General features: G+C 42.8%; 1 protein-coding gene across 1 annotated transcript in view; it reads right to left on the minus strand.

Annotated features, from left to right (window-relative positions):
• Nucleotides 1–5,450: 5,450 nt before the first annotated feature.
• The window catches only part of KAT6B (lysine acetyltransferase 6B), a 169,966-nt gene continuing 154,283 nt past the window's right edge, over nucleotides 5,451–21,133 (minus strand). Inside the window, 5 exon segments of the mRNA XM_061180240.1 lie at nucleotides 5,451–8,624; nucleotides 11,285–11,576; nucleotides 13,843–14,175; nucleotides 14,764–14,923; nucleotides 15,240–15,471. Coding sequence (XP_061036223.1) covers nucleotides 6,091–8,624; nucleotides 11,285–11,576; nucleotides 13,843–14,175; nucleotides 14,764–14,923; nucleotides 15,240–15,471 — 3,551 coding nt within the window. The 3' untranslated portion in view covers nucleotides 5,451–6,090.

The following is a 21,133-nucleotide window of genomic DNA, read 5'->3' on the forward strand; positions in this document are numbered from 1 at the left end:
TGTTCAGAATCTTAGCCAGAAGCGCCACTACCCAGAAAAATTCAACAAATTCTGGTAAATTTGAACAAGAGTTTGACTTTATAATTTTGGAAGGAGACAATCTTTGGGGGACCGGAACTTGGGGAAGCTTCTTTTGTTTTGATTCTAGTCAAAGCAACATGAGCTTGTTTTCAGTCCCGGCAGAAAGTATTTGCAAAGGTGTTTGCCCTGGAATGAGAGGACCAGGCAGCCGGGTGAGCTCAGGTGTGGAGATGCCCCCGCCCCTGAGAGCTAAGCCAGTCACCATGACCGCGTGATTCTCAGTCTTGAGGAGAAAACAGCAGCAGGAACCAAGCAGGAACCAAGGAGAAAACAGCAGCAGGAGATGGCTTCTAGAACCAGGAACTGGAAATCAGACAGAACCCAGAGAGAGAGAGATGCTGATGGAGATGCCAGCAGTCCAGGACCAGAAATCAAAACTGCCTGATAAAGGCCTACGGGGAAAACAGGAAAAGGGGCCCACTAGGGGCTCAGCAGCTTTGTAAAGCCACCTGAGGGTCACCCTGTAACCTTAGGGCGGCTGCCCTGCTTTTGTGCCAGAGAGGAGGACCTGTGGCCTGGGCCCCTGTGGCTGGTAGGGCTTCCTGGGACTGCCTAGTATCTGCTCTGGGATGGTCACCTTGGCCCATAATGGGTCCTTATAATGACTCAGATTTGGGTGTAAGGGGAGCCATATACACAGGCTTTTGGGAAAGAGATGTAGACCAACAGGGATTCTAGTGGCGCCTACCTAGAACCTTCCCATCATAGGATCCCAATAGCCCCCTCTAAACTCAGTTATCTCCTAGGTCTGATCTATTACTTATCCAGAAAGAAAGAAATATTTCCATTTTAATAAAATGTTACTTTTATCCATCATAATGAAGTATTTACATTTAAATGAATCCGTATGTGGGAAGGACAGGTCCAGTACTGGTGTTCCTTGGAGTGCTCTTTCCGTGTTCTCTCTCCACCTTCCCACACGTTCCCACCTCTTTGTGGGGCTGTAAGTCCTGCTGAGGAAAGCAGAAGTTGGAGGTCTGGTCTTTTTAAGATGGGAGCCAGGGATAGGAGAAAGGAGGAACAGAAGTTTTTTGTTTTTTTAATAAATTTATTTATTTTTGGCTGCGTTGGGTCTTCGTTGCTGCGCGTGGGCTTTCTCTAGTTGCGGCGAGTGGGGGCTACTCTTTGTTGCGGTGCACGGGCTTCTTGCGGTAGCTTCTCTTGTTGAGGAGCACGGGCTCTAGGTGCACAGGCTTCAGTAGTTGTGGCTTGCGGGCTCTAGAGCGTAGGCTCAGTAGTTGTGGTGCACAGGCTTAGTTGCTCCGCGGCATGTGGGATCTTCCCAGACCAGGGCTCGAACCCATGTCCCCTGCATTGGCAGGCAGATTCTTAACCACTGAGCCACCAGGGAAATCCAAGGAACAGAAGTTTTTGCAAAAGCATTTAAATTCTTCAGAAATAAAATATTCATTTGGTCAACAAGTACTTGAGAACCTACCACATGCTAAAATTTGGGTTAGGAGGCCAATGCAAAAATGTATGCTGTGATAAAGTGGAATGAGGGAAGCAGGTACTGAGGTGGAGAAGCATGGGGATGGGATGGGGAAAAACCCACTTTAGATGGGGTGGTTGAAGAAGACCTGAGTGGATGGGATGAGCTGAGACTTGAAGGAGAGCACCTGCCAAATGGGGAGGGAACATTCTAGGCTGAGGAACAGCAGAGGTGAAGTGGCACCAAAGTGGCAAAGAGATGTGTTTCTAACCTGAAGTGGTGTGTTTCAGGAACTGCCCATCAGTGAAGCTGGAGCTTGTGGGTGAGAGCGCAGGTGGACACAGAAGGGTAGAGAGATTGGACTTTATTCCAAGTGCAAATAAGAACCACCAATGAATTTTAAGCAGCGGAATGGTCTGATCTGTTTTAAGAAGATCATTCTGGAAAGAAAAAAATATCACCCTGACTGAAGTAGAGAGAATGGACTGTAGGGGGGAGGCAACCAGTAAGGAGGTTGTGGAACTGTTGACAGGAAGGAGGAAGATGGTCTGGACTAAGATAGTGCCAGGGGACTAGTATTCAAGATTATTTTGGAATTATCTTGGGGAATACACAGAACCTGCTGGGAGGGGCGAGAGACTTGGAAGATAGTGATTCGGTTTCTTGGTGGTGCCTTAATACTGAGATGGGGTTGACAGGGCCAGAAATGGGGGTAGGGGGCTGGACATCACCAGTTATATCATGTCTAAGACATACAAAAGGCGTCCCATGTCATTTCACCTTGAATCTAGAGAGAGCTCAAAGGAAGGTCCACTACTAGAGACATAATTCCTGGGCGTTATCTGCATAGAGGTGGTGTTGGAAGTCATTGTACTGGGTGAGATAATGAGAGAAAACAGAGAGGGAGCCCCAGGCCTCAGTGTTTGTTTGTTGGGGGGCAGATCCAGGAAAGAAGATGGAGGAGGGGGAAGGAAAACCAGGAGTGTGGGTACCGAGAAATTGAAGGTCCTGCTTCATAATATAACAGTACTTGTACTATAAACCAGTACTGCTTGTAACAACAAAGTAACCTATATATGTAGAGCACCTAACAACTTTAAAAGCATCATGTATTTGTTACCTAAGCCTTTAAATCAGAGAGATGACAAGTTAGGGCTTTTTCCCAGAGTGAAGTGTTCTAGGACAAAGGGCTGTGATTTGGAGAGAACCGAGTTTGTTTCTGCTCACAGATTTCAGCTGAGTGTGTTTGGGCAATTAGGTTAGCTTGTTTGAGCCTCAATCCCCTCATGTGTAAATTGGAGAAACTGCCCCATTTCCTACATAGGGTGGATGTTTGTGAGTCATTATTTTTGTGATACTATTTGTGAGCCATTGTTTCTAAAACGTAATGTTGGCGAGGAAAGCCGATGCCTTCACACCTGGGCAGGCACCACCTGTGCCGGTAAAAAATAAAGGCTGCAACTGACAACCACTTGTTAAGCCTCTTATAAATGAAAGAACACATTACTGGGTTTACAAGATGTGGCCTGCTGATGAATCTCACCTAATGGTGACTCTGTTTCAGTCCTGATGAATCCAAGCTCCTGTTCTCCCAGATTGCTGGTGTCACATTTAAGGCTGAGCTGATTTCTCTAAGTGAGAGTAAGGAAGTGCAGAGCAGCGGGCAGGGTGATCTGAGGCCACCTCAGATCAGCAGTTTCCCTCCTACACCAAGCCTTTCCCTTCTGTCAATGAACGTTAGGACTTAGGGCCAGCAGAGGGTCTCCCCTTTCTGGCTATGCCGCAATCCCTAGGGAGCCTGTGAAACACAAGGAGTCCCCAGTACTGTTCTTAAATTCTGGTGCAGCAGGTCTGGGGCAGTGACTGGGACTTGTCCTCAAGTTCCCAGGAGGACTATGAGGCAGGCAGAGTGGGGGAAGCCCAGATGCCACACAAACCACAAGCGTGTGTGGTTACAAGCCATTGCAACACATGGAACAGAGGACCATCTCAGTTCCCAAAGAACCTTACTTAACCCAAGAGAAGAGACCAAACATGAGAAGGTTTCAAGGTGGGGCCTGTGGGAAGTTCTGCCTGGTTTCCCTTCAGCTGGTTAGCATGTCCCCCCCACCCCGCCCCCGCCCCCGCCCCCGCTTCCAGGCTGGGGCAGCCTCTTGCCTGAGGTGTGGATCCACTGGGCTGCTAAGATCCTCGGCAGCTCCCGAACAGATGCCAGCAGTTGATTCCAACAGGCAGCACACCATCGCTTCCCGCTCTGAAGGGGGATGAGAGGTTTCCTTTCCTACCAGCAAAGCACCTTAAAGCTTCTCTTCTCCCCGTGGTGATGACAGCCCTTGCAGACGCGTCTTCTTGGAAGCCCTCCTCAGCCACTACAGATATTCCCCCCACTGGCTATGCAGTTGTGGGGAGAAGGGACCAAAAGATAAAATCTTGACACTAAGCCCAGACTGCTTCGTAACTGTGGGAAAAGATAATAAGGGTGAGTTCAGAAGGCAAAACCCTGCCGGGCATCCTCCCTCCATCGGGACCTGTGACTCGGGGCTGTATGTACTGTCCTCCTTTCCACATGGGTGCCAAGTCAAGCATTCATTTCAAGGCCTGTCACTTGAATAAGCAAATGTTTTAACGGTCAGACAGAACTTTCTCTGAATGCCGTAAGATAACGTTTGTGAACAATGACTTTTTTTTTCTTTTTTAGAATCTAAACTTTAGATTCTAAAAAATAACATCCAATCACTCATTCACAACAGAGCAAAACTTTCACGCCTTTTTCAAGAAAATGATTTTTCAAACATACAAGTCCAAATTGGGTGTTTTTTGTATTAATCTTTAAAAAAATGAAGTTTGTTACCACTGGACTAGGCCCTGAGGGGAGTTTATACAGACTGTATAAATGAGGCAGCTGGATATTTGGGCAGGATCCCTTTGCAAATGAAGATCAAAGTCAAAAAGAAAAAAACAAATTCACTTTATTTTAAAGACAATGATTGGCATACAGAAGGTATGCACTAGCATAAAATAAACTTTCATGAAAAGCATTAAAATCCATTATAAATTAATTTATTAAATAGGTATTTGGTATATGTGATGGTTTTATTAGATATTACTCTTATTTATTGCCAACCCCCTCCCACAAAGTCAAAACAAATCAGAAAATCTCTTAACTCCGATTTACACTAAATAATTTATTTTCCCAAAATGTGTATGTGTTCTGAGATGTGACACATGATACAGTTCAATTGGTCATTCTCTATCAATCATAATATGACAGGACACAAGAGGCTAAAAATGGCTCATCATAATTTATTTTATGTTAAAATGTACAGCTTTTTTTGTTTTTTTTGTTTTCATTTTTTTTTTTTTTTTGAAGTGACTGACTAAAAAGAGAACAGATAAATACAAGAGTGTCGCTGGCTCCTATTTTATACAAGGATTACGCCTCTCCTGCTTGGCCCTTACAGTCACCCTGTACAGGTACAAAGGCTACAAAAAAGGAAGCAATATAAACAGACACAAATAACTTTTTTGCTTTTTTACATGCGATTTGTAAGCTTAGTTTGAGCTATTCACAAGCTACTTCTCTATTTTTCCTTAAAAAATAACTCCAATATTTTATAAAGATAGAAAAATCTACAGATGGAATGAAAATGTAAAGTTAGAGGCATTTCCATAAAATAGCAACTTTACACCAAATTCACTATTTTTTTTTAAATCCTGCCAAGTATTTGGACATATATGAAATGTTTCAAAACCTGACAGATAAACACTGAGATATGCTTCATTCAATAAACAGAAGTCTGCATTTATAAAACAGAAAGCTGCCTTTTTTTCCCCAAAGAAATCTGTCACCAAAATGGAAAAGGGTCTCAACTTTACACCAAACATTTAGCAATAAAACCCTTTTGACTAACCAAATGGGAATAGCTTTTATAGCTCTTTACAGTTTTATAATTAACAAAAATATAGTTTTTTTTAAACCCTCAAATTAGGGCACCCTAATCAAGGCAAAAAACTTAAGAAATGGCTTACCGTTAGCACAACACTTGTACAGTACTACAAAATGCACTGTCACTAACAAAGACATTAGCGGCATGCTGAAGTGTCACCTCAAACAAAATATACAATAACTGAAATGCTAAAGGCATTTACATGGAGTAGACGGGGAAGAAAAAAAAAACTCTAGGTTCAGTATTAAAACAGATAATTGGGGGTGGGCTGGGGCACGGGGCTTGATATCCACATTGTTTAATGGAAGCAGGCACAGCAAGTGGCTGCCTCCAAACTGTAGTCCAAAGAGAGGCCTTCCTTTGCAGAGAATTTCATATAAAAGTAACAGAAACGAAGGTACCAAAAAAGAAAAAGGAAAAAAAAAAAAGAAAAAAGAAGAAAGAAAAACAACTTGTATAAGGCTTTCTGCTGCATACAGCTTTTTTTTTTTTTTTTTTTTTAAATAAATGGTGCCAACAAATGTTTTTGCATTCACACCAATTGCTGGTTTTGAAATCGTACTCTTCAAAGGTATTTGTGCAGATCAATCCGAGGGTGATGCCCAGGGGTTTTGTGACTGCCCATTTTGCCTACCTTCTCATGTAGGACCCATTGAGAGACTGTTTGGACATGCCCGGGTTCATGTAGCCGTGATGCCCGGGGGCCGTGTACATCATGTTACTGTGGGGCGGGGTCTGCATTGGCTGCTGGGCATATGGCTGGGTTCCCATCATGCCCATCTGCATCTGCATAGGGTATTGGGGTGTTTGATTCATGTAGCCATGATTGCTGTGGTAGCCACTGTTCATCATCGGCTGGGACATGCTGTACCCATTCATGGCATTGAGAGTGTTCATGTTCATGTTCACAGAGTTGACATTGTAGGCTGGGGATGGCATCAAGTTCACACTCATGTTCATGCCTCTTTGCATCGTTAAAGTCCGTGCAGGACCCTGCATGGCTACAGTCTGGGAGCGCCCATAGATTTGCGACTGGTGGGTGGCGGCGGCTGGTGACAGAGATGCCGATTTGGTTCTCATGGAGACGTGGCCCTTGCTGGCAATCTGGGTTTGCAGTCTTTGGCTGTGGGAGATGCCAATATTTGATGCCGCCATGTTCCGTTGCAAAAGAGGCGGTGGCAGATTCATCGGAGGAGGAGTCAGGTTGGGGGGTGGGGTCATGGTAGCTTGTGCTTGGGGTCCCCCAGGGACGGAGTGTGGAGACTGAGAAAGCTGAACAAGCCCTGTGTTACTTAATGGTGTGGACAAAGAGGCACTGTTTGCATAGGAAGTTACAGCAGCGGAATGGCTGTAAGGCAATGAATGATCAATAAGTGTATTAGTTAACTGCTGTAGTTTGGCAAGGCTGAAGGTGGCTGACGGCTGTGGGTAATGCCCAGCCCCAAAATCACTCTGACCCATCCGTTCATATAAGCCAAGGCTGGCACTGCCGGTCTCGGGGATCTCAGCCAGCTGCATGGGCGGCGTGAAGTTAGCTGCCATGCTACACTGAGCCAGCTGCTGGCTGCTGCTCGGGGGCCTGTCCACCACGCAGCCTTGAGGAGACTTGACGCTGCAGGTCGGGGGAGAGCTGATGCTGGTCTGCGGCAGCATGCTGCAGCTCCCACTGATGTTGGACATCTGCTGGGTGACAGCGCAGCTGCTCTGTGTCAGACTGCTGGAGGTGAGGTTGCTATAGGAGCAGCTGTTCTGTGAAGAGCCGTTTCCACAAATGCTGCCACCACCCATCGTGGAATCATAGCTGCTGGGGTTCTCGTAGTTCTCAGTTGTACTCTCGATACTGCCCAGGTCACTAAATCCGCTGTCTACGACTTGCTGTGAGTGATCTGAAACGGATGGGACATCCATCATTGGACTGGTTTCCATGTTCTGCAAAGATGGCACTGAGATGGCATTTTGATCTGGGCTGATTTGGGCATAGCTGTTTTCCAGGGCAGGGACACTTGGGCTGTTGACAGAACGTACTGACTGGCTGGGGTGGGAATGGACGGATGAAACTGGGCTGCTGTGGTCTGACTGCTGGCAGTCGTCTAGAGCGGCGGCGATCTGTGGGCTTTGGTCTGTGTGGGTGTAGTTCTGTAGGCTTCTACAGGCCTCTTGAGTCTCGGCACAATCCTGAAAGGTATCGTCCTGTTCACTGTTCTCCTGGGTCAAGGACTGAACCGCTTGGACGGTCTCAGAGTCGATTTCCAAGGTTGCTGTGTTTCCCTCTTTGAACTCAGAATCTACTTCTTCACTGTTCTTTTGGTCCTGCTCCTGTGCCTCTTCTCCTGTGGGTTCCTCATCAGATTCAGGGGCAGTTTCAGTGGCTCCAGCAAGCTCCTTAGGTTCACTGTTACACGAAGCTGTAAGGTCAACGCCACAGTCCATTAGGACCTCTGGGTTTGAATGATTAGGCTGCACACTAAGGTCTAAAAAAGCCTCCTGGTTTTCCAGTACTTCTTTGAAGGCTTCTCTTGGGCGTTCTTCCTTCTCTGATTCAGCAGACTCCATGTGACTGTCATCTTCATCGTCTGCATCATGCCCCTCATTGTGAGATGGCTCTTCATCCTCTTCCTCCTCCTCTTCATGATCATCCAAACGCACAGGGTCTTCTTTGTCCGTGCAGACTTCTGGCTCCTCTCTTTCCTGACTTTTGGCACCACAGGGGTCTTTTTCTACATTTCCTTCTTCTTCCTCCTCCTCTTCCTCCTCCTCCTCCTCCTCCTCCTCTTCCTCCTCGGGTTTGATTAGATCGTCTTCAGGTTTTTCACCTGGCGATTTATTTGGACTTACAGGTGCACACGCTTCCTCCCTTCTGTTTTCGTCCCCAGGCAGCAGGGGTTCCACGGCTTCCTTGACCTCCTCCTCAGTCCTGGTGGGAGCGGGGCTGGTTTTGTCTGCTGGAGGCTCCTTCTGTTCTTCCACTGTTACCTGGTCATCGGGCTCCATGGGTGTTTCTGGCGGGGTGTACAAGTTCAGTTTAAATCCAGTCTTCCTCTCTTTGTTTGGTCTCCACTTAGATAGACCACGCTTTGTTCCTTTTGGCCACTGTTTGCACTTTAGAGGTTCAGGATTGTCTCTACTGGCTTCTTTCAAGTTATTTGCATCATCATCCATATTGTCTTAGTGAGGAGACAGACAGAAAGAGAGAGGAAGGAAAATAAAATCTTAGAAAGCATCACCATGAACAACTTGAATTCATTTTTCTAAATAATTTAGCACATACTGCTTTCAATTCAGCATTTTAAGAGTTGATGCTAACGACACAGTCAAACCTAATACAGAATAATATTGTGGTATAAACGGAGTAAATAACCTAGGCCTGGAAAACAATATATGGTGCACACACCACACACAACCCACTCTTAACAGAAAGTTGTGCTTTTTATAGGAAGCACATGGATACAGGCCACTATAATAAACTTATGTGAGTTTGACAAACAAGATATTCTCTGATACAAAAGCCTGGAATTCCACAATGTGAAAAGAATCAATTTGAATATTTGCAAATTAGGAAATGCAGGGGAAAGGGTTAAAGTTAGCTCATATCCCAATCACCACTGTACTGGAGAAATGAATAGAAGTCTAACTTGCATATTTATCCTGAGAAAGTGAACTTCAGCTTGTGGACATTTACTGGATTGAAATGATCTCAGATGACATTATTTACTTTGATTTGAATGTTTTCTCTGGCATAAAAATAAACTATGTACCTCTGAAACAAATGAATAAATAACTAAATAACCAGAACATAGATACATCTGTAATCTACTCCAGGATCATCATTTCTGGATGACACAAACTATAATGTAATTACCATGAAATTATTGAACATTTAAAATACAGGTATTCTTTTTATCACTAATTCTATCCACATTGCATTTTGGATCAATGTGCAAATGTATGGTTTGAATATTAAATAAGAAACAAACCGTAACTGTCAAGTTCATTTTAGCTCAGCTAACCTTATTTTTACTGTACCTATATGCACATATGAATATAAATATGTAAATATATTTATATATTATAAATGTATTTATATAAATATAAGCAAGCAAACAAGTAAATATATGAATAAATACAAATATAAAACACCCAAGTCTTAAGATCTTTATAAAATTAAAGATTATACTGATCTCCTAGAGGGGTCAATTTAAAGGAAAAGCTTCACAAAGAGAAATAGCCTTATTAGAAACACTATTTTGGAGAACAAAAACAAGATCTAATAACCAGTGTGGAACAGAGATCCCGTTTGCCAGATTGGATATCTAATCCAATCAGTGCAGAACAGGGTAAGCTCTTAGCTCATTTATGTAATAAAAGGATTACACATAAACTTACCTGAATGTATTACATTCAAATTGGCTAGCTGAAAAGATACGGTGCTGTAGACTGATTCCTTCATAAGTGCAAAGTACAATCTCCAGTTAATAGACATCTCACTATGTTCATATGTCTATACGTATGGACAGGCAACAGGCATGCCAATGACCTCGGATTCCACATTCTTATTCCACGTGCTACTAGACCTATCAGCATTTGTAGGAAACCCCTCTAAGTCAGAAGATGAGTTTTCCAATAATTATTTTTTAAGAAAGAAGATCCTGAAAGGAATCAGGTATAATATGGCAACTTGGAATTTTTAAAGGCAAGTGGCACAAAGTGGAGCATGAAGGCAGTGATGATTCATGTACAGGCTCCCGAGAAGACAGCTAAGAAGTGGAAATAAGGCTCAAATTCCACACCAAAAAAATGACCTCTTTCTGCAGTTGTTTTTGTATGTTTATTTGTTTAAGGAAACTAACAAACAAGGCTTGGTTCCTCTATACCCAGGGTGAAATGTCACTGCCTCAGCGAAGTATGTATGTGGCAATAGTATTCTTGTTAATTAAGAAAGTCAAGGAGCTGCTTGCTCACGTTCTTAAAACTGTGGCTTTTCAAAGGCAAGAGTGATAACCTGTGGTTTCTAGGGACGTGCGATGGCCTGTTCTCTAGACTGAAATAAAGTAAGGTTTTGAATAGAGTCGTTTCCACTGTAGAGTACAGACTGTCCCACAAATCCTCATGATTCAGCTGGGAGCTCAAGTTCCCAGCCTGACAGGCAAGGGATGGTTTCTTTTAAATAGGGCATCAAAGAGGAGTCAGTGGTGTTTAATATTTTTTTTAGAGGATGGGGTGGGGTGTCCCTGCCAATAGCAACTGTAAAACAGTAATTTGAAAGGAAGGATAATCTCCTGATTTCCACATTATCCTATATTATCAAAGCTAATAGTGATGGTGTGGGTAGGTTTTAGATGATTCTTGATAAGAACATATACAAAGACACCACTGATTATAGGATACATCATCAATTTACTAATATTTGTTTTTCAGGAAAAAAGAAACTACTGCATTCAATGCTCACATCAATAATAATATATACCCTGATTTCAGAAATGTTAAATGTGAAAAAAAGTACATATTAGAATCAAGGAAGTGCAATGTGTTTCTTATTGACAGACTTCAAAATTTTTGAGGATAAGCCAATTTCTGGAAAGTAAGATGAACCCACCTAGAGGGATGTTCTGGTCTATGTTAAACTTCTAAAGTTGTTGAACATAAAAATCCAATTCCAGGAAGAAGGGATAGAACCTTTTATGAATGAGAAAGGACAGATGAGCACTTATTTCTGGTGGGTCGGTACAGCCTCAGAAATGCCTTTGGGTAGAATTCAGGTGCCTGCTTTTTGGCAATAATAGACAGATATTCACAAGGGTAAGGTTTTTATAATTCCTCCACTTACTTCTACAAGGGTCAGCATTCTTAAAGCAATGATTGTCTTTTCCTTCCTCTTCCTCTGTCTGTCTTTTCTTCCCAGGCTGATGTTGGAATGCTTTTCTCAGCACTGGCTTCCCACCATCCTCCTCTACTTCAATCTCACAGGTAGGCTCCAGCTGTGGCATTGGCCTCTCTTCGTCTGAGTTGTCAAAGGGCTCGTTCAGTACTTCTGTCGTCTCTGAAATGGTCTCAGTTGTTACACTGCTGTTGATCCTTCTGCGTTTACGACCCCTTTTCTTCTTTAGCACAAAAGGCCTCTGAAATTAATGCCAAACATAATACATTAGAGCTCATGAGAAATTACAGTGTTGAGTCGATATGCAGCAAACATGTACTGAACGCGTGTCTGAGACTCTTACACGTAAAAACTTCTGTAATGTCTTTGTACTTAACCTTCCATTTGATGTTTAACATCCCTCTCGGGCTCCTACTACAGAGGCAAGTGCTTTCCAAATAAAACAATTGTTTACTCAAGCAGATGCTTTGAGAGGGAACATCCTAGCAGCTGAACTGTAGATTTTAAAAGCTAAGGTTTGCTTTTCTAGCATGTATTTTCCAGTAGTACCTGCTGGCTTCAAAATCCCGTATATCACAGTGATTAAGTCATCATGGACACCAATGTTTCTATATTCGTTTCAACAATCAACTAGCCACTGGGTCACGCATTTTAATACTTGATAACTGTTCAAGGAGCACCTACTATGTGCAAAGCACTGTAAGATATATGATGGTGTACAAGACTAGCCTACTTGTTCCCCATTTCACAGGACGTCAGGAATGATGCAAAAGAAGAAAGGGTACTTGAAGAAAGAATTACTCTGTTTACAATGTTAGAGTCATGTATTGGTGGCTGCAGGGATATCACTGATAATTTTACTTTTTTTCTTTTTTTGGCCGTTCCGCGAGGCTTGTGGGATCTTAGCCCCTGGCAGTGGAAGCGCGCAGTCCTAACCACTGGACCGCCAGGGAATTCCCCAAAATATTTCAACATAGATGGCATCTAAAGAAAATCTAAAGACATGTGGAAAGTGTCTTATTTACATAAGATATAAAATTTTTTTTCTAATTGTTCTACGGGTTGGCACAAATGACTCTCCATAATTGCAAATATAAAATGTATTTTTTTTCCAAGCAAAAAGTACTCAATGATACAAAATTCAAATATAAGAAGAATAGGCAGATTTGCTGCTAAGATGTAATCTGTCAATAATGGGTCTGAAAAATTATTGAAAATACATTGTAAAGAAGGGTTCAATATGCTTGGTTAAAACTCAAACTCTAAGTAAAATGTATCCAAGAATTATCGTGTCTCACATTTTTAACTGTCTGAATGTTCACTGAAGTGCACATATAAATCCTGATAGTCACATTCTGTAATTTAACACTTAAAATTATTAATCCCCCCAGCTGGCCTGCTCTCTCCCTAATCCATTAGAATTTTCCCAAACATAAGTATAGCCAATATACAGAACTGGTTTTCTTTAGGTTGAGTCCATTTATATGACAGTAGGCATTTATCATGCCTTGGATAATTCTGGTTTTTTATGTTTTTAAAACAAATTTCTTTTGTTGTATACATAATGCATGAATACATTTTCCTTGTAAGAAATCAAAATATTATTCATAAGCCTAAAGTCCACTCTGTGGGATGCTCCTTTCTAGCACCTCCCCACAGCTGCCCTTCCACTAGAAGATTGCCAGGCTTAGATAAAGGCACGCCAAGCTGGGAGTCAGAACAGCAGGTTCTTTGACAGACACCACATAGGGTGGCCTTGGGGCACAGCCTTAACTTGCTCTGTCACTATTAGTCTTGGCTATGCTACAGTGTCTGGTCCCTCTCTATGTCACAGATAGATACTAAAGACAAAGATATCAGCTCTGGGTTGAGCAGTTACCTAAAGACAAAATCAATTTTTTACTTTCTGCACAGGGTATGTATATCTAGAGAAACCACCAGGCTACTAAGATATGAGACATTTCAGTAATGTGTACTTGCATAAAGCAAAATAGCATTAAACTGAAGGGCTTAAAATACCTTCTAACAATTCTATGCCAAGAACAAGAAATAGCATCAGGAGTGCTGGGCTTGGAGTCTGAGCACTCATCTGGTTCTGCCTCCATCTCTAAAGAGTTGTATGACCTTGGACAAGTCTCCTATCCTCTCTCGGCCTTGGTGTTTTCATCAAAATTCACTGAAGGGTGGTTTAAGTGCTCCCCTGGGCCCTTTTCTGTTCCCATAGCCTGATTTACTCCAGTCCCATGAACCAGCAGGTGGCAGTAGCTACCAGACTAGCAAGCCTGCCTGTCCCTGGTTTCCTGTCACAGCATTAACAAACCACAAAGAATAAACACAATCATGACTGTAAGATAAACGATGACAATACATGATCAGTGGGACTGGATACAAATAAACTACATCTAAAGAATGGAGAGTGAAACAAATACTAATAGATAGAATGTTTGCAATGACAAATAAGATGTGATTGAAACTGACTCGGATGGAAAATCTAAACAGACACATACCTTTCTCTTTATGGCAACTGACTGTGGTTTAGTCAACCTTGGAGGAGAGCTTTGAATATTTTCTTCTTCTTCTTCCTCTTCCTCCTCCTCTTCCTCCTCTTCCTCCTCCTCCTCCTCCTCCTCCTCCTCCTCTTCCTCTTCCTCTTCACTGCTCTCTTTAGACAGCTCCATTAGCTGCCCTCGCTCCCCTGCCACTGGCCGGCTCTCCGGGGAATGCAAATATTTATTTTTCGATTGTACTTTTGCAGGTGATTGCCTACTGTTAGCTCTAGATGACAGGATTTCTTGCTCCTCCTTTTCCCAGCAGCTAGCTTGTTCCATTAGCCGCTCAGCCTAAGGGGGGAGGGTAAAAATAGTGGGCCAGTGAGAGGGCAGTTACACAGCCAGAGCCTCTAAGGATCAAAGGCAAAGGATCTCTAAGTCGTTTCTGATCAGGATAGTCAGCCAGCCAAGCAGCATTCCAGCTGCATCATCTCAGAACTCTTTTGCATCAGTTAGGATAACAAATCAAAGAAGATTGGGTTTCATGGGATATTTAGCAGTATTAATGATGCAGCGAATTGGTTTGAGTCCTTTATCACTACATTACATGCTCACTGGCATGGAGCACTTTAAGCAAGTTCATAAACACAAAGAATCGATTGACATTGCAGCCTTGGAGCTCAGCACCAAATTTGATCTGATTACATGCTGTCAGTAGTGAAAAATGCTGCTTTGTGATCAATGATAAATGTTTCATTTTTCATACTCAATAAAATTATCATGTCTTACCATGCAACCTCAGTTAGGATAAATTAGTGCCCTATCATTTCACGAGCTCTCTAGATAACCAAGCTTTTGACAATGATGTTAATGACTTTCTTAGCTTCAGAATGCTACAAGATTGAAGTTACACAACTTAGGCTGATGAAGCCAAATTACCTCTTTTTCAGCTTCTCGTTCTTCTTCAGAAACTGCAGCATTAGAAATTAAAATTGGGGTCCACCTCAGACTCTCTGGATCAAGCTCATTAGTCCGGGAACAGGTTTTCAACTTTTCCATGTGGCCCAATATCAACTTTTCCCGTCTAATGATGACAAATCTGTAATGTGAGGAGGCAGAACAAAGTGCAATCAAAAGCTGAAATTTCATTTCACCTTCACATATTGATGTATGCTAGCACTAATATTACCTGGGTTAGGAAAAGCCAGAAAGCTCATCAATGAAAGGGTACAGCAAATTGAAATCTGGCCAGCAAAAAAGTGTCATTTCCTGTTTTCTTCTTAGGAGAAAGGTTTTGATAATACCATTGAGGAACCTCTTATCTTTAATTGGAATGAATCCACCTAACTTTAGGGACCCTTTCTGATGTAAGATGCTTAAGAGGCAGCCGGGTCGCCCAGGGCACCAGTACTCACCTGCCATCCCTCTTGTCAATCATGTGGAGGTGCTGCAGAGTGGTGGCGATGTCATGTGGGCACATGCCCGTAGCTCTGCTGATGGCCTTGATGCTGATGTGCCGCTCATGGTGGTGGTAGAGATATTCTAAGATGACACTCTTCCAGTAGGCCAGGTAGGAGAGACGGCCCAGATCAGAGAGTGGCTTTTCAGGAGATCCTGCTTGGCCTTCTCTTCTAGAAAGCAAATAGCCTAGGGCAGAAAAAGCAAAAGTGGACCTCACTGTGGTGTTTTCAGACATTGGAACAGGGGCCACTTGAAATAATATAAGTAGCAACAAGGTAAAAACATCACATCAGAGAAGTGCATTAATTTTATGTATAGTCTCTTCCCAGCTACAGTGATTTGATCTCCATGAAGTTTATGCTCCTGAATCTTTTATAGCAGCCCTGTAAGTCAATTCACGTAGCTGGTGGCAGCATTCCAGACATACACTGTGGCATATTTAACGAAGCTAAGGTTGAACACATAACTTCTGATAAGTCTCAACGTCCAAGTGCCCCAGCTTTAGATCCCTTCAAAAACTAAATGTCAGGCACTCACTCAGAAATCCTGTCGAGGGACCACCCCAAACATTAATGGGCGAGTTGTTTTCCACAGGAAGGACCGAATGACCCTTTGACAGCTGGGTCTTAATAAAAGAGAAGGGCCTCTGTTGACTGAGATCCTATATTGCTTGTTACATTTAACTAGCGGCTGATCTGAAGCTTTGTTTTAGGACTAATAAAATAATGTCTTTTAAGTCAACTGCTGCAACTCATACCAGCTCCACTAGCTCTATTTTCACCTCTTTCATGGAAATTAATTTATAATCCAACCGTTGCTCCTACAAATTAAAGCAAAACAACCTCCTTAAGACACACAGTTTCATGTGAACTCAGAAAAGCCCTGAGCACGGTAAGCTTTTGAACGTGCACTCGACAGCATTGCTGTGAAGGTTCCTTGGCAGAGGAAGTTTAAAATGAGAAAAACTTTAAACCCACTTGAAGGTAATGAATGAAAGCTGGCGGCTGTCTCGGTAATTAAGAGCCACTTATGGAGTAGAGAAGAAATGTTATAAACTAATGATGTCTACCTTGCTCTAATTATCTATTTCAACAGCCTCACCTTCATGAACTTCCTAAATTTAAACAAACATCAACCACATACAGTAGGTGGCAGCAATTACAAAATCATGCTGCTCTGTAAACCACCCAAATCTTCAGCATTTTTCTTCTTTATCTACATTTTCAAAATGGCCACATTTTCAAGAATTTTCTCAATTTTGGATTTTTTGTTAGAAGAAATCAATGCCTCTGATGCATTTTCCTGCCTCTCAGAATCACTGTAAATGCAAAAATATAGAACAAGAAATTCACTCTGACCCTGGAGGGGTATAACCACAACATTTTGCATTTTGATGGTTTTAATCTGAACGCTATTATAAAGGATAGGCATATATTTAACTTTAGGTTTTGTTGAAGTCTTTTTGACTTGTCTCTTTAACTCATGTTTAAGTGCAAAGTATTTGATTGAATGCAAACAAGCACCACAAAATTTGACAGTCAAACCACTGTCGACACATCATTCGGCTGCACACCACGGCTTTCAAGAGCAGTATGTCAGGAATGCTAACGCTGACGGCCACTGTGCAGAATCCAGCCCAGATCGTGCCCCCTCAATGTGGAGAAGAGCTCTCTGTCACCAGAGTACAAAGCGTGCCCAAACTTCAGAACACAGATAATTGGCACATCTGTTACCTGCCCCCTAAGTGCCTGGCACATGCTGAGAAATTTACTCCGTCGGCTGGAGGTCCCAGCTCCGTACTTCTGGGGCAGCGGGTTGGGGGGAGGGTAGGGGAAAAGAGCCACAGTATCGCGGATACGGGACCATCCACTTTTGTCCAAGAGACCCCGCCATTAAAAGTCTCCTGCAGTGACTGTGAAATTCCCTAGCCCCTCGTTGGTTCTTATCTGAACCCCACAGTTGGGGACAGAAAGCCCCCCTGCCACCACCCCAGCCCAGCAGAAAAAAATCTCTGTACAACCAAAGTGGTCAGAAGGTAGTATGTGCCCTCCCTACCTTATGTCCCCACTGTGATGAGCAACCTTACCCAGGAAGCACATGTATTTCTTTGTTCTGTCTTCTCTTCCCACAAGCCCTACACTGGGCTAAGAGAAAGCAGCCAGAATCCCTCCCAAAGGTAGTTTACACAGTGCAAGCTTTTACACCCTGAGGTAGTAGCATATACCTTCTCAGGGCCTGAGACCAGATGGGTTAGGCCACTGGAACTCTCAGGCAACCTGGGGTCTGTGGAGAGAGAGCATCTAGGCATGGACCTTTCGGCACCTGCTGCTCCCCCTGTGTTAAGTGGCTGTCTCCTGGGACACTCCCTTGGACACAGTCCGTGGTCTGTGACTGAGCCCCACCGAGCCCACGTACACCGAGCCCACCAGACATTGACAGCGAACACGTCTGTACCGCGCTAGCGAAGGCTGCAAAGGCTACCGACACCTGCCAGGAAGTGATACTTTCTTGGATGCGGGAGAGGAAAAACTGCAAACCCAAACTCCAGCCAGAAAACATCAAGCAGGTTTTCAGGGATGATGGGCACCAACATTACAGACCACACAACGCCACTGTCCGAAGGCATCATTGCACTGCCTGCAGTTAGTTTTCCCTTCTCCTCTCGGACTCACGAGCCCCTCAAGGAGCTTACACCAGTGGAAGGAACTTACACTTATGCTAAGAGCCATTTGTAAGCCCACGAAGTCTCCTCCTGAAGGAGAAATTTTTGGTTTAAATGGAATCCATTTCAACAACCAAAATGACCAAGGACAAATTTCTGGTTCCTTACGAGTTAACTGAAATCACTGGTAATATGTTAAAATATGTACAGTAGCTTAGCAGGAAAAGTTGTGCTATGTCTCCTCTACTCCATTTGTGCACGAGGTTGATGTAATACATGATTTAAATTTTACCTGCAGCAGGCACTTGTCCTCAAAAAAGCTGTAGCTGGTGGAGCTTCATGACTTGACCTCCATAACATGGAATGTTTTAAATAATGAATTTCTTGCCATCTTTTGTTTCCTTCTACTTTTTCTAGGCTCCTTAAATCATCATTACTATAGAGCCCATTGACAGAATAATTTTTGGCAAGAACATTTACTTATTGAGTGATTATAGAGATGTGGTGCTTTAAGTTACAGCTCTTAAATTTAACTTACCAAAAAGATTCCAAATAATTGATCTAAGATGCAGGGAAATAAAAAGCACTTATCTTGGAAGCCGGTGTATTATCCTGAAGCATCTGAAACAAGTACAATACACCCCTGGTGAATAGATTCCCGTGGTGCTCTAACACCTTTCCTTAACTCAGGATACTTTCAATCAGAAAACCTGAACTACCCCTGGGGAAACCTGGCTGTTCAGACTGGAAACAGTGATGTTTGGAGGACAAATCCCAGTAGCTGCAGTATAATTAATCACTGGTGAAATTATTCCCTTTAAATTGTCTGTGAGCCAGAGGTGCTGGTGAACAGCACTTGCTCTGTGATCAGGAGACTTGTAACTGAAAGCTGACTGGCCCGTATACCCCTCATCCACATCAACTATCTCGAGGAAACTAGCTGCTTCTTTTGCTTCACTGGAACTACTTACCCAAAGGAAAGTGAGGTCTGAGTTTCAGTGTATGGACCACACACTATATTCAAAAGATTATCAAGGTATTTGCTTACAGGGAAAGTAAGAACAAGGTGATGTCTGCAAAAACGTAAACGTTTCTAGGCTGTACTGCATGGGACCCAAATTTAACCTCACCTCTGTTAAGGCTGACCTACTTGTAGTAAGATAATCAGTCCTCATGTTAACTACCTCTGATCTCTAATGTTTGAAATGGTTAACTCTCTCCTAGGGGTCGGAAAAAAAGTGGTAGAGAGTTGCCTTCCTGTAGTCAGATCCATTAGGATAAGGAAGGAACTATCTGGACAAGGTCACGATTTGTTTTCGCAGCCTAAATTCCCAAATTAACTGAACTCCCAGCATATTAAATGCAAGGTTAACCCTTGCTTAATATGAAACATTCCTTCCTTTTAAACAAGTAATATTTTAAGAATATTAGACTAGACCAGAGTGGAATAATGTTCCTCAGCAAGGGGGTAGGCACAGGTAAGGATTTTCCTCCCAAAGGCAGCCACCCTCACCCTTGCACACCTTTTTCTTCTACCACCTGGAGCCAAACCATATGAACTTCCTCAAAGACAAAAGGGCAGACTTTGGCAAGGTACTCCCAAATCCCTTCTGTCTGGATTATATGGCTTTGGAGTAACTAGCTGCTTTTAGGGAAAAAATAATCTTCAAGGATTATACACTTTTCATCGGACACCTGTTTAGCTCAGCAAACCCCGCTGAAGGGTTCTTATCAGTAGTCAGCACTGGGTTTGCAAGCCTGGGAACTAACAGCAGGCCAGGGATTTATGGCCGCTCTCAATCAGAGGAAATCCAATGGCTCTAACTATGTATCTCATGACTGGGGACGGAAATTCACTGGTCCACGCTCATCTGTTACTGGTTTCTGGGGTTAAGCAGCTCTGTGACCAAGTGGACAAATGGCATGTTATCAGTTTAAAAAGTGGAGATAAATGAATTTCACAGGCTATTTATGTCTCCTCACTGAAATTTTGTGGTGATTTTGCAATTAGTAAAGAAGGAAGCTGAACCTTAGCCTTCCTACTGTTTTAAGAGAATAGGGGTATTCTAAATGATCTGGGACCTGCCTGAATTCTTACTGCTTTCCATTTATTAAAAGATACAGATGCGTCCCCAGTAAAATTGGAAATTTTGAATTTTTGAGATATTTTGTATTTTAAGAGCTTGGTTTTGAAAATGTGAAAGTTTAAGACATCGCTCCCATAATTATATGGGCTTGATGTAATTATGTAACAACTTGAATAAACACTGCTTGACTTCTCAGTCTACTGTCTACAGACCAGTGGTTTTCAGAGCATGGTACCAGACTAACAGTATCAGCATCACCTGGGAACTTGTTAGAACTGCAAATTCTCAGGCCTATGAATCAGAACTTTTGGGGGCAGAACCCAGTGCCCGGCCTTTAACAAGCCCTCCAGGTGATTCTGATGCACACAAGTTTGAGGACCATAAACTCTGCTGTGGGGCTGCTGACTTTGATGGGGATGTGAAAACCGCCTTGTGCAGTAGGAGAGCCAATGAAGAGACAGTGGGACTGAAGAATCTCAGGTGAGGAGACCTCACCCAGATCCTTGGTGGTAGAGAACTGGGGACAGGAATCTCCAAAGCCCCACCATACTGAAATTCAGCCAGGGTCACTGAGTCGCAGAGTGCCTTTGTCCATAGCTTCTATGCCTATGCTTCTCAACCTTCACTATGCAAACAATCACCTCTTGTTACAACTGGTTTCTGATTTGGTAGGTGTGCGGTGGGGCCCGAGATTCTGCATTTCTAACAAGCTCCTATACCATGAACCACACTTGAAGAGCAAGGGTTTATACATTAAATCAGTGATTCTCAAACTTTTGGGTCTCAGGATCTCTTTACATTAAAAACAAGTTGTTTAAGAGCTTCTGTTTATAAGGGCTATAGATATTAATTTTAGAGAGAAATGTGACAAATATTTATTTATTCATTCATTCAAAAAAAAAACACACCCCATAAACCCATTATGTGTTAACATGATTTTCTAAAATACAAAACAAAACAAAAAAAATAGTGAGAAGAGTGGCACTGTTTCACATTTTTCCAAACTCTCACACAACTGGCTTAAGAGAAAACAGCTAGATTCTCATATCTGTTTTGGTATTCAATCTGTTGTGATATCACAGGTCATGAAATTCTTGAC

Source organism: Eubalaena glacialis, chromosome 1 (genome assembly GCF_028564815.1).
Source record: "Eubalaena glacialis isolate mEubGla1 chromosome 1, mEubGla1.1.hap2.+ XY, whole genome shotgun sequence".
Taxonomy (NCBI): domain Eukaryota; kingdom Metazoa; phylum Chordata; class Mammalia; order Artiodactyla; family Balaenidae; genus Eubalaena; species Eubalaena glacialis.